Here is a 14,025-nt window from a genome sequence, read left to right on the forward strand (position 1 = left end):
AAGCATTAAGAAGGCCAGAATTTCCACATGCTGAGTGTACAAAGCTGTCATCAAGTCAGACCATGGTTACTTTGAATAATCTATTATAATATTAATGTTAATTAATATCTTAATAATGTTTGGTTTGTTTAACATTTTTTTGCATACTACATAAATAACAAATTATATACATATAATTATGTGTTATTTTATATTTTTGGGGCATCTTAGATCTTCATTATGTAAGACAGCTGGAGATGTGAAGGTGGAGAGAACGATGTGCAGCAAGGGGCTCCCGGTGGGAGTTGAACCTGCGACCGCTGCCACAAGGACTGAGCCTCTGTACACGGTGTACACGCTCCAACAGGTACGCTATCCAGGCACCCCTTCGTTATTATTGTTTTAATGCATTTTATTATATCCCGCACAATTGGTTTATTTACATTTTAGCTTCCTATTTAAGCAGTTATTACCATCCTGTATTTAAATATTTGTTCTCATATTTTATTCCTATTATTATTATAATTTCATGTATATTTCATGTATATTGTATGTATGTATATTGTATCCTAGCATTTCATTTATACTGATATTCTGTGCTGTCTATCTATCTATCTATCTATCTATCTATCTATCTATCTATCTATCTATCTATCTATCTATCTATCTATCTATCTATCTATCTATCTATCTATAAGCAGTCCCACTCCCTACCACGTGGTGGCGGTAATGCGCCTTCCCGTTGCCAAACCATAAAAGCTCAAGAAGAAGAAGACGAGCCGCGACTCCTCTAACACCAAACCAACATGGCGAATATTCGGTGTGTCAAGGTGAGGAACGACAACACTGCCTGACTTTCATCACATGCTCTGAGATAACATGATGCGCTTTACTCGGAACACGCTCGTGTTGGGATTCGTGCACGTGTTTTCCTCTGGCTGTTAGCTAGTTTCCCTCCGGAGTTTCCTTACGTAGCTAACATGTCCACACAGCAGCGCCCTCAGCAGAGTGTCGCTCACCTCTCCTTCACATTTCACTCAGGAGTTAAACTCTTTTAAAGGGTTAGTCCACCTAAAACAGCCATAATGTAGGTCGTCACTTGTTGCATTGGTAGTAGCTCTGTTGGTATGGAGTTGTGTTGGGAACTGGATGGTTTCGGGTTCAAGTCCCCTCATGGGTCAAAGTACGGTAGGCCAATTAGCTAAAGTGCTCTTGAGCAAGGCACAGAACCTCTGCTTTTGGCCATGGGTAGCCCCCCCTTCTGACATTTTTCCATTTAGTGCACGTATAGCACGTGAAGTGTGTGTAGTTCAGGCCTGTGTGTAATAACAGAGTGTAAATTGTAATTTACACTTGTGGGATTAAAAAAGTATACATTATTATTATTATTATTATTATTATTATTATTATTATTATTATTATTATCTGGCCTTGCAGATCGGTCTGGTTTCATTTGCCCTGGTTGGGAAGTAACTTAACAACGTTTGATTACTCAAGTAACGTGAATACTATCCATGCCCGGCACTTTTTGGCTAATCAGAATATCAGTTTAAATCCAAACATAAATGACGTTGTAATGTTTTTAAATTAATTTAATGGTGTAAAACTGAAGTGTAACTTCTTACCTTTCTAACGTGTTATCTTTTTAACCATTTACTTTAGCTTTGTATTCAGTTGACTAATAATAAAATGATAAGATAAAATGACATGCTTCAACAACTCCTTAATTGACTGTAAAGTTAAACCACCAACCTGAGCATCAGCCTTCTCAGGGCTTTCTCTTATCAAAGTCACTTTTGTATACTACTCATACATTTTATGTACATGTGAAAATTCACACGTATATTGTTAGATGTGTATAGAAATTGCATCAGCGCGGATGTGTCTCCATATGGCCAACAACCGCACACGCTTGTGTTACTCTGCTTAAGTATAAATTCAAGTTTCCGTTACTTGTACTTTACGTGAGTATTTCTTCTTCATGCTGTTTCATACTTCTCCTCTACAGTGTAGAGGTAAATACTCGAGCAGCAGCTCACGACAGGCTGTGATACACAAGTCCCCCAGCTGTCACACTCCTAAATGCTGAAGTGATTTAACTTGTTTTAATTTCTTTCTTTTCCTACTCCCCTCCCTCCTATGGTCCGTGTGTGTGTGTGGATAGGGTATGGTTGGCCTGGTAACGGGCGGTGCGTCCGGTCTGGGCCGGGCCACCGTGGAGCGGCTGGTCCAGAACGGAGCGTCTGCGGTGATCCTGGACCTGCCCTCCTCTGATGGACCGGCTCTGGCTGCCAGTCTGGGGGACCGCTGTGCCTTCGCTCCCGCAGACGTGAGTCCAAAACTCACCAGACATGATATCTTTGCTATCATTGTTTTTGCTATCATTTGGTATTTTTCAAAGTGGACCCTACAGTTTACAGTGATTACTATGAGCTCCTCCTTTAGCTGCGACAACAAGTGATGAACACATGAATGCATCACAAATTATAATCTAGTGATAATATGAACAGTATATATACAGTATTTCTAGACGGACACATAAATAAATTGTTCAAATATAACTTTTCATTCATCCACATGACGTTCACTACACGTTCAAACTAGGCCACGCGCCTTTAGGAGACAGGAAGTGTGTACTGTTTCATATCCTTGCCGATGCATGTGCTATCTTTAATATAGCGTTGCAATATTATATTATTATATTTTGCTACTAAATTGTTTTCATTGTACCTGCTCTTGAAAAAGACACTTCTTGCATTAATTGACCGCGTTATAATTGTAAGATTACAAACTACGGCTGCACAATTAATCGCAATTGAAATCGCAATATGGATTCTGCAAATTGCGGGGGGGGGGGGCATAACATGTGTCAAATACTTCTAAATTAAGTATTGTTACTCCAGCCTACTACAGCCAAAAGAAAACTTATTTTCTACAGATCCTTGAAAAAAAATGATGATATAATCATTTAAATGTTTTAATTTTAATATTTTTCTAGGAAAATAAGTGATACAAAAATAAAATTCCCTCCAATATCGGGGCCTTTGGGGGGGGAAATGTATTATCATCAAATAAACGCAATAAATATTTTCCTCACATCACAGCCCTAAAGAACCCGACTCCAGGTTTTGGCGGAATGGGGCTTTTTACCCCCCCCCCCCCCCCCCCCACCACGCCCATTTAAGCTCCACATTTTTTATCCCTGACATTTCTCTAGTTCTGGAATGCAACAAAACCAAACAAGATATCTCCATTTGGTGGATTTCCACCTGTATGTTTGGTGATGTTTGTGTCGTGGCCTTGTCGTTTCCTAGGTGACGTCGGAGGAGGACGTGCAGTCCGCCGTGTCCCTGGCCAGAGAGCGGTTCGGGAAGCTGGACCTGGCCGTGAACTGTGCCGGCATCGCTGTCGCTGTTAAAACGTATAACTTCAAGAAGGACGTCCCTCACAGCCTGGAGGACTTCCAGCGTGTCATCAATGTAAGAAAAACAGAGATAACAGCATACCAGTCAATACAAAGTACCCATTCAAGGTACTTGTACTTTACCTGAGGGTTTGTATTTTTAATGCAACTTCATACTTCTACTCCACTACATCCCAGAGGGTTATGTTGTCCTTTTTAATGTCTGACAGCAGTAGTTTAATTTTTTAGATTACAGTTTCTCATCCCCTTCCTGTCCATTGAAAACCATATATCTCCAGATGTGTTGATGTTGAATGTTTGTGATAAACTGAAGAATGAAGTCTTTAAAAAGCTTCCTGGATTAGCTGGAAAATGCATCGTCTTAAAGCTGAAAACAGCTCTTTTTCTGACACCATGAAGAGTTTAAGGTTTTTAGAGATACGTGGTTCTTACAGGACAGCAAGGCTTCAAACATGTGACCTTATAGAATATGATGCATGGCTGTAGATTAAACTAGCAACAGTATATAAAGGAGTTCAAACGAACACAATCTGAAACATCTACAGCAGTCTAATACAACATACACATGGAATATTAATAATATTAATCCAGAAACATCAGACAGAAGAGGAACACAGTGACAGGGAACACGTTACTACATGTTATACGTTTATTTTTTATACTTTGAATTTCATTTTGCTGATGATACTTTAAGTAAGTTATTTTGTTTGCAGTACTTGTGTCTTGTAGAGGAGTGATGTATTAGTATTTAACGTATCTGAATACTTTCCTGCAGGTGAACATTGCAGGAACCTTTAACGTGATCCGCCTGGCTGTGGGTGCGATGGGGAAAAACGAGCCGGACGCAGACGGACACCGAGGCTGCATCATCAACACGGCCAGCGTGGCCGCCTTCGATGGACAGGTCGTTAGAAACACACACGCAAAGAGAAAAAAAAAAAAAAAAAAAAAAAAGTTGTCGCTCCTTTTTGAAGAACTTTTAATTTTTTGCTCTCCTTGTTCTCCCCAGGTTGGCCAAGCAGCATATTCGGCTTCTAAAGGGGGCATCGTTGGGATGACCCTCCCTATCGCACGAGACCTGGCGCCCATGGGCATCCGAGTCATCACCATAGCACCCGGTTGGTGGACTTTATTATACTTTATTAATCCCACAAGGGGAAACTATACTTTACACTCTGTTGTTATAACACACACACATGAGGACCTTTACATGCACTAATGGAGAGATCACAGAGTGAGGGGGCTGCCCATGGAAAGGCGCCCCGAGCAGTTGGGGGTTTGGTACTTTGCTCAAGAGCACCTTGGCAGTGCCCAGGAGGGGAATTGGCATCTCTCCAGCTACCAGTCGTCCACCATACTTTGGTCCGTACGGGGACTTGAACCAGAAACCCTCCGGTTCCCAACCCAACTCCCTACGGACTGAGCTACTACCACCCCAATACATACAGTACATATACTCACTCACTGTAAGATACTGTTAATGAGTGTGCAACATTTTTTTCTTATTTTCTGTGACATATTTTTATGATATTTTTATCAAGTGTGTTTTCACCCCCCCCCCCCAGGTCTGTTCTCCACGCCCCTCCTGGCTGGTCTTCCAGAGAAGGTGCGCTCCTTCCTTGCCCGCCAGGTGCCCTTCCCCTCGCGCCTGGGAGACCCCGCTGAGTTTGCCCACCTGGTGACCGCACTGGCTGAGAACCCCATGATCAACGGAGAGGTGATCCGACTGGACGGAGCCATTCGCATGCAGCCCTGAGACGGACGCCCTGTGTGTCTGCGGGGCCACGATAACAAGGAGTCGATCTCCACCTTCCTCAAATTAAGAACACTTTAATGTCTGAGTGTGCGTGTGCCTGGCTACCTGGTGTAGGTTTGTTGTAGAAAGCTGCTGACAGTAAATATCAACTACAAAACACCATTTATCAAGTTTGTGTGAGAGAAAGTGTGTAAAAAATGTCTACGTCGTTCAGAGCGTTGCAGTACTTTATAAACTGCACCTTGGTTGTTTTATAAACTAATTCAGATAATAATAAAGCTCCAATGGGTTTGATTATTTATTTCAGAAAGGGTAGAAATTTTATTTGCATACTTTAAAATCCTCCTGATCACACAACTCAAAATTTTGCATTTCAAAAAGCATAACAGCTCAGGGTAAGAAATGCTAAGATGTGAGCAAAGATTAAATATTCCACAGTGCCGACATAACAAAGGCACAGAACACAATCACAAAGAAAGGAGCCAGTTGAGGTGGTTTGGGCATCTGGTGAGGATGCCTCCTGGGGGGTCTCCCTAGGGAGGTGTTCCAGGCACGTCCAGCTGGGAGGAGGCCCCGGGGAAGACCCAGGACTAGGTGGAGGGATTATATCTCCAACCTGGCCTGGGAACGCCTCGGGATCCCCCAGTCGGAGCTGGTTGATGTGGCTAAGGAAAGGGAAGTTTGGGGTCCCCTACTGGAGCTGCTGCCCCCGCGACCGGATACTAGGTAAGCGGATGAAGATGGATGGATAACGGCTGAGGGTAAGAAAGGCTAAGACGTGAGCAAAGATTAGATATTCCACAGTGTTGACCTGACAAAGGAACAAAACACCCATAAGGAGCTTCATTTGGCTGTCCTCTACTAGAAGTTGAATTCAACCCCAGTGCCAAGAAAAGACACACCCGTATTACGGCCGATGGAGACGCCGGTTCCCAGCACCTTTGCCTCTAGACCTGTCGGACCGACACCGACGCCGGTGTCTACTGCCAGACCGACCGTGGCTTTCACCGGACCTGCAGCGGCTGAAGCGCTGGCCACTTCTGCTTTGGCAAAGGCTCTGGCACTGAGAGAGGCCGCCGAGGCTCCTACTCCAGCGCTGGCGTTGGGCCCTTTGGCCTCAGCTTCAAAAATGCTCCATTCAGCACGAGCCAATCCCACTCCTGCACCAGCGTACACTCCTGCCTTGGGAATCCGCTTCCCAGGTTTATCCTCAAAACCATCTGCATATACCCCGGCATCTGCATAGGTACCAAGAGCAACAGCTGAACCAGGCCGGTCGTAGGTATCGATCATCTCCACCAACCCGGGTGCTCCAACAGTAACTTCTGCAGTTCCTCTCACAACTGCATGGGCTGCAAATAAAGAGGTACTGCATTTAACCTCAAAGAGGACTAGACATCAAAGTCACTATGTAGCTACTGGAAGCAGTTAAGTATGATGTAGTTAGTTGGGGGGGCGGTTGGAAACCAGAGGGTTGCAAGTTCAGTCCCCTCCACAGAGGTCTGGAATTATTTTTTATTGCATAACCTTTGCTCTTTTAAAATTCAGACTTTATTCTCATAGATATTACAGTAACAGTTTCTTCAGACATCAACACTAGTCCTAAAATAATCAACAGCCGAGTGTAGTAACAAAATTAAAAGATTTTTTTTTTTTTACTTACCCTGAGCGTTCATGTCTGAAAGACAAAAAAGGAAACTTAGTTTTTTCATATTAAGGCAAGTTCATCTTTACCTTCAAAATCCACAAAGGTCACATAAAAGGTCACGTAAAATATATAACAAGTTAACAAACGGAGACGGAGCTATTTTAGCACGAGATATAGACGTTCAGTTTTAAATACAATTTCACTTTCACCGATTAAAAAGGTCACTTGCATATGTTTTGAGAAGAAACGCCCTCCAAAAGCAGAGCGATAGACCCCCTGGCCAGCAGCAGGGCAGTCAGTCCAGCTGGCTGAGACTCGCCCAGACATGTCCATCCGTCCTGACAGTACACACAAGCCCTACAACTGAGTTTTGGGAAGGCAGTTTATTGTAAAATACAACAAAATCAATTTTATGGTAGAAAGGTGCACGTTCCCACAACATTCACACCTTTCATTTTTCTGTAACTTAATCTGAAAGCAAAATAAAAGGAAATGAATGTATTGAAAGGAATCTACATTTTAATACAAAGTCGAACAGACTTTTTAGAGTGTAATGTTTGAGCTAGAAAATCAGAAAATAGGAATTATTGAAACTAAACATAAAGGAATGGATGTTGATGGATAATCACAGACTGGAATATGTCAACTTTTACTCAAAGCTATTTCAAAAACACTTCAATTATTTCTCCAATGCTATAAAATTGAATAAGACGCCCCAAAATTAATGAAAGTTATTTGTACTTGGCAAAGAGCGTTGTGGGGAATCAATCATGTTATTTTGGGGAATTAAAAAGAACATTGATATAGGAAAACGGGTCAATTTGACCCGAGGACAACATGAAGACAACATGAAGACAACATGAAGACAACATGAGGGTTAAAACACGAAATACATGTGAGTAAGATATTCTTGTTCTAAACTGAATTAGAAAGAAGTATAAATCACTGATACATACATGAGAGCAGTGAATTAAAACCACATGAAGGATTCCTTACCTGAATGATGTTGCTCGGGCTACAGGAGATGTGTGTACAGTAAGTAAAAAACTTCTTCATATACAGTTTGGAGCAAAGGGCGACAGAGAGGAAGTGGGTTGGGTGTGTCCTCCATGATTAGAACATCAAGATAAACCGTTAAACAGGAAGCAAATAGTCAAACACTCAGTTATGGGGGGGACATGGTTTTATTCTAGGTTGTTTTTCGCTGGACTGACAGTTACAGAAGCAAAAGTAAAAACTTCATGCAAATTGTCGGCTTTACTACAAGTCTTGCATGTGCAAAATATCACAACATTGGCTAGCCAGGCAGGAGTCCCCCTTTCTAACTGGACCTGTAGTCTCACACTGTTTACGCTGCTCCACATAGCATCATGAGATCTCTGGTTTAAGGCAGCAAATGAACTTATACGTTCAAATGAAGGAGACTAATGTTTTGAAATTTCATCCCGTATCTCAACTAACTCACCAGTTTCCTAAAAGGCTCACACTGAAAAAACTCCAGCTATTCAAAACCATTTATTTAAACCTTCATGTACATGAATGATGAGACAGTTTAAAAGTCAATAAAACACAATTTTTGTCTTAAAAGGGATCTTTGGCAAAATGATCTGTTGTCAAATGAGGCAAAATAGTTCCATACGTCGACAAAATTACCCTTCTGTTGAAATAACTTGAAACTGAGAAAACAATAAATAAAAAAAATGAACTGAAAATTATGCAGACAGTGCTTTTCAATTTTGGTTTTGGACATAATTTGACCATAAGGGGAAAACAGGAAAATTGATGACAAGTCAAAGAGGCTGATAATACAAATGATAACCAAAGAGCCCAGATTATCTGTCATCAGTTTTCTTCTTGCAGCCCCCCCAGGGAGGTGGTCTGCGGTCTCGTGGACCGTAAACTTCTGAATATGTGCAGCTGCAGTCCCAGGAACATCAAGCTGCTTGGAGCAGTCTCGTAGTCAGTGGTCATCAATGTCTGCAGGATGTGTCTTTATAAGTTCCTTTGAAAGACAATCTCCCAGTCCCACAGGCTGGAGTCCCATTGCCATATTAGCACATTATAGATATATATTCTATGACATCACACTGACTAACTTTACATTACGTTACTACTGATCCCAGGTACCTGACTGCTGCCACTCAAAAGCACTCCATCATTCCCCCCCCCAGTTATCACTGTTCCATTGTGGGATCATTTAGATCTGGTGTTTGTGTTGTTGGTTTTTACTTTCTCCAGAAATCCATGTTGCCTGCATTGTGCAGGGTGTGTTGTTGACAGTCTGGGTTAACTGTTTGGGGTTTGGGAGTTATTCACACATGGATTTGGACTTCAGACTTAACGTCACCAAGACCAAATTCTTTTTCACACTGTTTGTTCTGGACAACACGCTTACAGAAAATCTAAAGTACAAACAGAATGACGTATAAGGAAATAAAACAGAGTGGCAGAGATGTGTTTTCTGGGAATCTTGATTGGGGTTGCTATGGCTACAGACACCAAATGTTTGCCATGGCCAACTCCCTGGAACCTCAGGGTCCGCAGGGCAGAACGGTGAAATGGGTGTTGATTTGTACTTCTCTCAATATTACAGATTATATATTCACCAGCTCCAACACTTTGGTTTGCAAAGATATATCTGCAAAACTAAAGACGTTCCCATTTAGTGCAATATAGCAAATATTTCCATGCTAATACACATCCTACTGCTGTTATATGTATATAATACACATCCTACTACTGTTATATGTATATAATACACATCCTACTACTGTTATATATATATATATATACACATCCTACTACTGTTATATATATATAATACACATCCTACTGCTGTTATATGTATATAATACACATCCTACTACTGTTATATGTATATAATACACATCCTACTACTGTTATATTATATATAATACACTTCCTACTACTGTTATATGTATATAATACACATCCTACTACTGTTATATGTATATAATACACATCCTACTACTGTTATATGTATATAATACACATCCTACTACTGCAGATACAGGCTTAGTGGAAAAGCTCCAATTTCCCAGCAGTAGGTTTTTACTTTCACTTACAGGTTCTGTATCTGTCAGTCATTCAATTATAGTTAAAGGATAGCAGTCACTGTACAAGTGTGTGTGTGTGTGTGTGTGTGTGTGTGTGTGGGGGTGTGTGTGTGTGTGTGTGTGTGTGTGTGTGTGTGTGTGTGTTTCGGAACAAAAATGTTAATGTTACACTCATGGTAAGACACATGTAGATATTGGCAGGAAATGATCATTTCTGAGGAGCCAGCATCACATTAATACAACCATCACAGTATAATACAATACATAAATATAATACAACCATCACAGTATAATACAATACATAAATATAATACAACCATCACAGTATATACAATACATAAATATAATACAACCATCACAGTATAATACAATACATAAATATAATACAACCATCACAGTATAATACAGTACATAAATATAATACAACCATCACAGTGTAATACAATACATAAATATAATACAACATCACAGTATAATACAATACATAAATATACTACAACCATCACAGTATAATACAATACATAAATATAATACAACATCACAGTATAATACAATACATAAATATAATACAACCATCACAGTGAGATGACACTGTATGTAAGTAATACACAAAGATCAAAGAAAGCAATATCTTTTATGTTTATTACTGTATAATCTGATATATGTAGGGTTACATATTAAGTGCATGTCCAAAACCAATAACCTTATCATATTTCCAAACAGTGTGGTATGGCCCCGTTCTGTCCAGCTGGGACACGCTTCCTTTTGGTTTTGGTGAGAGACTTTTCAGAGACTTGACAGCTCTAATCTACTGGTCCTGGATCTTTGCCCCAGGTGGAAGCAACCTGAACTTAAAGGTTCACTACGGTTGGCCTTCTTTGGGACTGGGATATATTATAACATTCTCATAAAGGTGGTGGCAATATCTCTGATAGAAGTGCATGCACGACACCAGTATAAGGTTTGAACAGCAGGAATAGTGGGGTGTGGGGGGGGCTTCTTCCTGAAGTAAGTTTTTAGTTTGTTTTAAATATGTTTATGTAAAAGAAGATACATGTTTGGAGCAATGCACCATGGTCAGATCATCTTCACTCAGCAGGGACACAGTAATGACAATAGTACAATTATCTTTTTTCTGCACTTTATTTCCAGTATGACAAAGACTGATACATTTACTACTGTGTGCATTCTGTTATTTAAAAGCAGCAGACACAGAGAATCAAGTCATCATGTTGACATGTCAGATCTGCAGTGACGTTAACACAGGAGACAGGATGGAGGACAGATATCTGGTGGAGCTGGAAAAGTCCGAAGCAGTTTCATTTATAACGCTGCACATTTCAAGTTCTTTCATTGTTTTATATTACAATACATAACACACACTCACAAAGAGCTGTGTTTGGTAAAAAGCCACAGTCTACCATAAGTTGAATTCAAACCCAGTGCCAAACAGAGAAACGCCCATGGTACGGCCGATGGAGAAGCCGGTTCCCAGAACCTTAGCCTCTACACCTGACGGCCCGACACCGACGCCGGTGTCCGCTGACAGACCGACCGTGGCTTTCACCGGACCTGCGGAGGCTGAAACACTTCCCAGTCCTGCTTCGACAAAGGCTCTGGCCCCCTGTTCAGTAGAGAGTTCAGCTCCTGCGTTGGCGTTGGGCCCTTTGGCCTCTGCTTCAAAAAAGCTCCCTGGTGGGACAGGTTCCAGACAAAGAGACGCTGCATTTAATCTCAAAGAACATAGTTGATACACTTGAGAATAACATTGTAAAAACATTATAGAAATATTATTCCAAACAGATATCATCCACAGACACTCTGATATACTTCTTTACAATGTGTTGGGTTGATCAAGCCTGACTATATTAATGGTATAAAACCTTTTAATAACTGATGTTTCTTCTTGAGGAAGCAGGTTATGATAAGACATATCTGAACTTATGTTGCAATATGTTAACTCCCAACCCTTGTCCGTTGAATAATACCACTTTAAGTTGTTTTTATAGTAAATACTGTGTACATCCAGGATACTGGATGTGTATGCAGCATCAAGATACTTCAATAATCATAACACATTGTTCAATAAAAAACAAAATATGGACATTTTTATCTTGACAGCTCTTTGTCCTGCTTCTAATCACTGAAGTTAGAAATTATTAGAAACTAAAAGTGTATCAGTCCTCAATATAGTATATTATTATTATAGAAAGTATGCGCTGCTGCACACGGTTGGTGTTGGCCTACCGGACATCTTCAGGAAGAGGAGTTCACTGGGAAAGAAGAAGAGGAAATGTCAGCAGCAGATTACAGCTGGAGATTCTCTCGACTGCCTCAATAAGATCTGCAGCAACTTATACTGTATATTATATATCACATTACATATTGCACACAAAATGGTAACTGTTCATAATGATCATCAATGTTACTGAAGATGCAAATAACATTTGGTTATTCTGTACTGAATACCAACAATACAAATGTAAATTACAGATACAAACTGCAGTGCAAAATACTAATTATACCATAAAGCATGCATACATTATTGTTGGTATAACAAATATGACGTGATGGATGAGTTACCTGAACGAGGTTGTTGTCTGCTGCGTGCTCTCAGCGTCTCTGCTGGACTCCACCCGTTGGGGAGGCATATATACAGGAAGTCAATGTTTTACATTCACTTCCAGAACAGCTCAGAGGGGCTCCTCCCCCCCACACACACACACCCCACACATACACAGCCTGTGAAAAACATTATGAACAGCAAACGTTAATAATGTTTTGAGTGTTTTTTTAAATTCCATTTCTTTTCTTCTCCCTCTCAAGAGAAGTCATGACTGTCCTGTGTAGTTTTTCTCTTTTTTTTTTTTTTTTTTTACAATACAGAAAAAGTTGTACATGTTGTTGTCCATCGTGGAGGAAAACACTTCTCTGTCTGCCTTTTACAAGACTATAACTGTTATCTGAGGTTTTTATTTTCTTTCACTTCTGTTTAACAGGTGGAGATCCCCTCACTCAGAGTAAAACTGAAAGCCTGTCATGCTGTCAGGACCCTGCATCTCCCGTTCCACTTGGATTGAATTCTCATGTTCAGAACTCTTCACACAGGCAGTGAAACAAAAGTCTTTGTGGATCAAATTGTGTTTTAAAAAAAAATTGTTTTCACACAAAATGCTTTCAATGACCAGATTCAACTAAATCCATCAACGCTTATGTAGTTTATAATTTACCTCTGGCAAAATACTATATATCTGAACACATTCAAAGCAGAAATAGGCTTCGGTTTACCTACACCACCCACCAAGAGCCTGGGTCTGTCCCAGGTTTCTCCCTAAAAGGCAGTTTTACCTCGCCACACACTAGAGTTTGGTCTTGAGCTGCTCTATCTGTAAAGTGTCTTGAGATAACTCTTGTTTTAATACTACAAATAAATAAAAAGCTTTTAGGCATTTATTTTTGATAGGATAGCTGAAGACATGAAAGGGGAGAGAGGGGGGGGATGACATGCAGCAAAGGGTCGCAGGTCAGAGTCCAACCCAGGCCCACTATGCTGAGGAGTGAACCTCTATATATACCCAAATTGAAATGAATTACTCTCTCTCTCTCTCTCTCTCTCTCTCTCTCCCTCTCTCCGTTACGTCCTGCCTCTGGTTGTTTACATAGGCATAATTTAGATTGTCTGTGACACATACTCAATAATCAAAACTGGCCAGCGCAAACCCCCACCCCCAAAAACCAAATATAATTTCCTTTACATGAATAAAGACATTTGCATCGTTACTTGATCCAGCAAAGGCACAAATTGTTGTAGAAAAACTCACCAGAATGCAGCAAATGTGTTTGATATGCTCAAAATTTAAATTTTCTCAACCCAACTCAAGTAAAACTAACAATATACTTGGTAAAAAGTGAAAGTCCTGCATTCAAACACTCACTTACACAAACAAAAGCATCAGCAAAAAAGTAGCTAAAATAAAAGCACTCATCATGCAGAATGGCCCTTTACAGAATCATATTATCACTAGATCATAGTTATTGATACATTCATGTGTTTATCACTTGTTGTTGCAGCTAAAGGAGGAGCTCATTGTAATCACTGTAAACTGCTGGGTATGTATACCCAAAGTCTGGGTCAGTGGGA

General features: G+C 40.5%; 2 protein-coding genes across 2 annotated transcripts; one reads left to right on the plus strand and one right to left on the minus strand.

Moving 5' to 3' along the window:
* Nucleotides 1-712: 712 nt before the first annotated feature.
* On the plus strand, nt 713-5,391 carry hsd17b10 (hydroxysteroid (17-beta) dehydrogenase 10). The gene is made up of 6 exons (XM_032521671.1): nt 713-809; nt 2,144-2,308; nt 3,294-3,458; nt 4,179-4,307; nt 4,413-4,521; nt 4,969-5,391. Exons 1-6 carry the CDS (start codon nt 786-788, stop codon nt 5,157-5,159), a joined length of 783 nt encoding a protein of 260 aa, XP_032377562.1. The 5' UTR covers nt 713-785; the 3' UTR covers nt 5,160-5,391.
* Nucleotides 5,392-6,020: 629 nt separating this feature from the next.
* Nucleotides 6,021-7,906, minus strand: LOC116693000 (uncharacterized). The gene is made up of 4 exons (XM_032521674.1): nt 7,804-7,906; nt 7,037-7,145; nt 6,823-6,837; nt 6,021-6,511 (listed from the first exon to the last, which is right to left on the minus strand). The coding sequence occupies exons 1-4, from the start codon at nt 7,861-7,863 to the stop codon at nt 6,021-6,023; spliced, it is 675 nt and encodes a 224-aa protein (XP_032377565.1). The 5' UTR covers nt 7,864-7,906.
* Nucleotides 7,907-14,025: the final 6,119 nt, after the last annotated feature.

This window comes from Etheostoma spectabile, chromosome 7, assembly GCF_008692095.1.
Source record: "Etheostoma spectabile isolate EspeVRDwgs_2016 chromosome 7, UIUC_Espe_1.0, whole genome shotgun sequence".
In the NCBI taxonomy this organism is placed as follows: Eukaryota; Metazoa; Chordata; class Actinopteri; order Perciformes; family Percidae; genus Etheostoma; species Etheostoma spectabile.

Excerpts from the sequence above, each read along its gene's own strand:
- hsd17b10 (XM_032521671.1), top strand. The coding sequence starts at position 786 with ATGGCGAATATTCGGTGTGTCAAG. Across the intron at positions 810-2,143 it reads CGAATATTCGGTGTGTCAAG|GGTATGGTTGGCCTGGTAAC; the intron begins GTGAGGAACGAC and ends GTGTGTGGATAG. Across the intron at positions 2,309-3,293 it reads GTGCCTTCGCTCCCGCAGAC|GTGACGTCGGAGGAGGACGT; the intron begins GTGAGTCCAAAA and ends GTCGTTTCCTAG.
- LOC116693000 (XM_032521674.1), bottom strand. The coding sequence starts at position 7,863 with ATGAAGAAGTTTTTTACTTACTGTACACACATCTCCTGTAGCCCGAGC. Across the intron at positions 7,146-7,803 it reads GCCCGAGCAACATCATTCAG|GACGGATGGACATGTCTGGG; the intron begins GTAAGGAATCCT and ends GTGTACTGTCAG.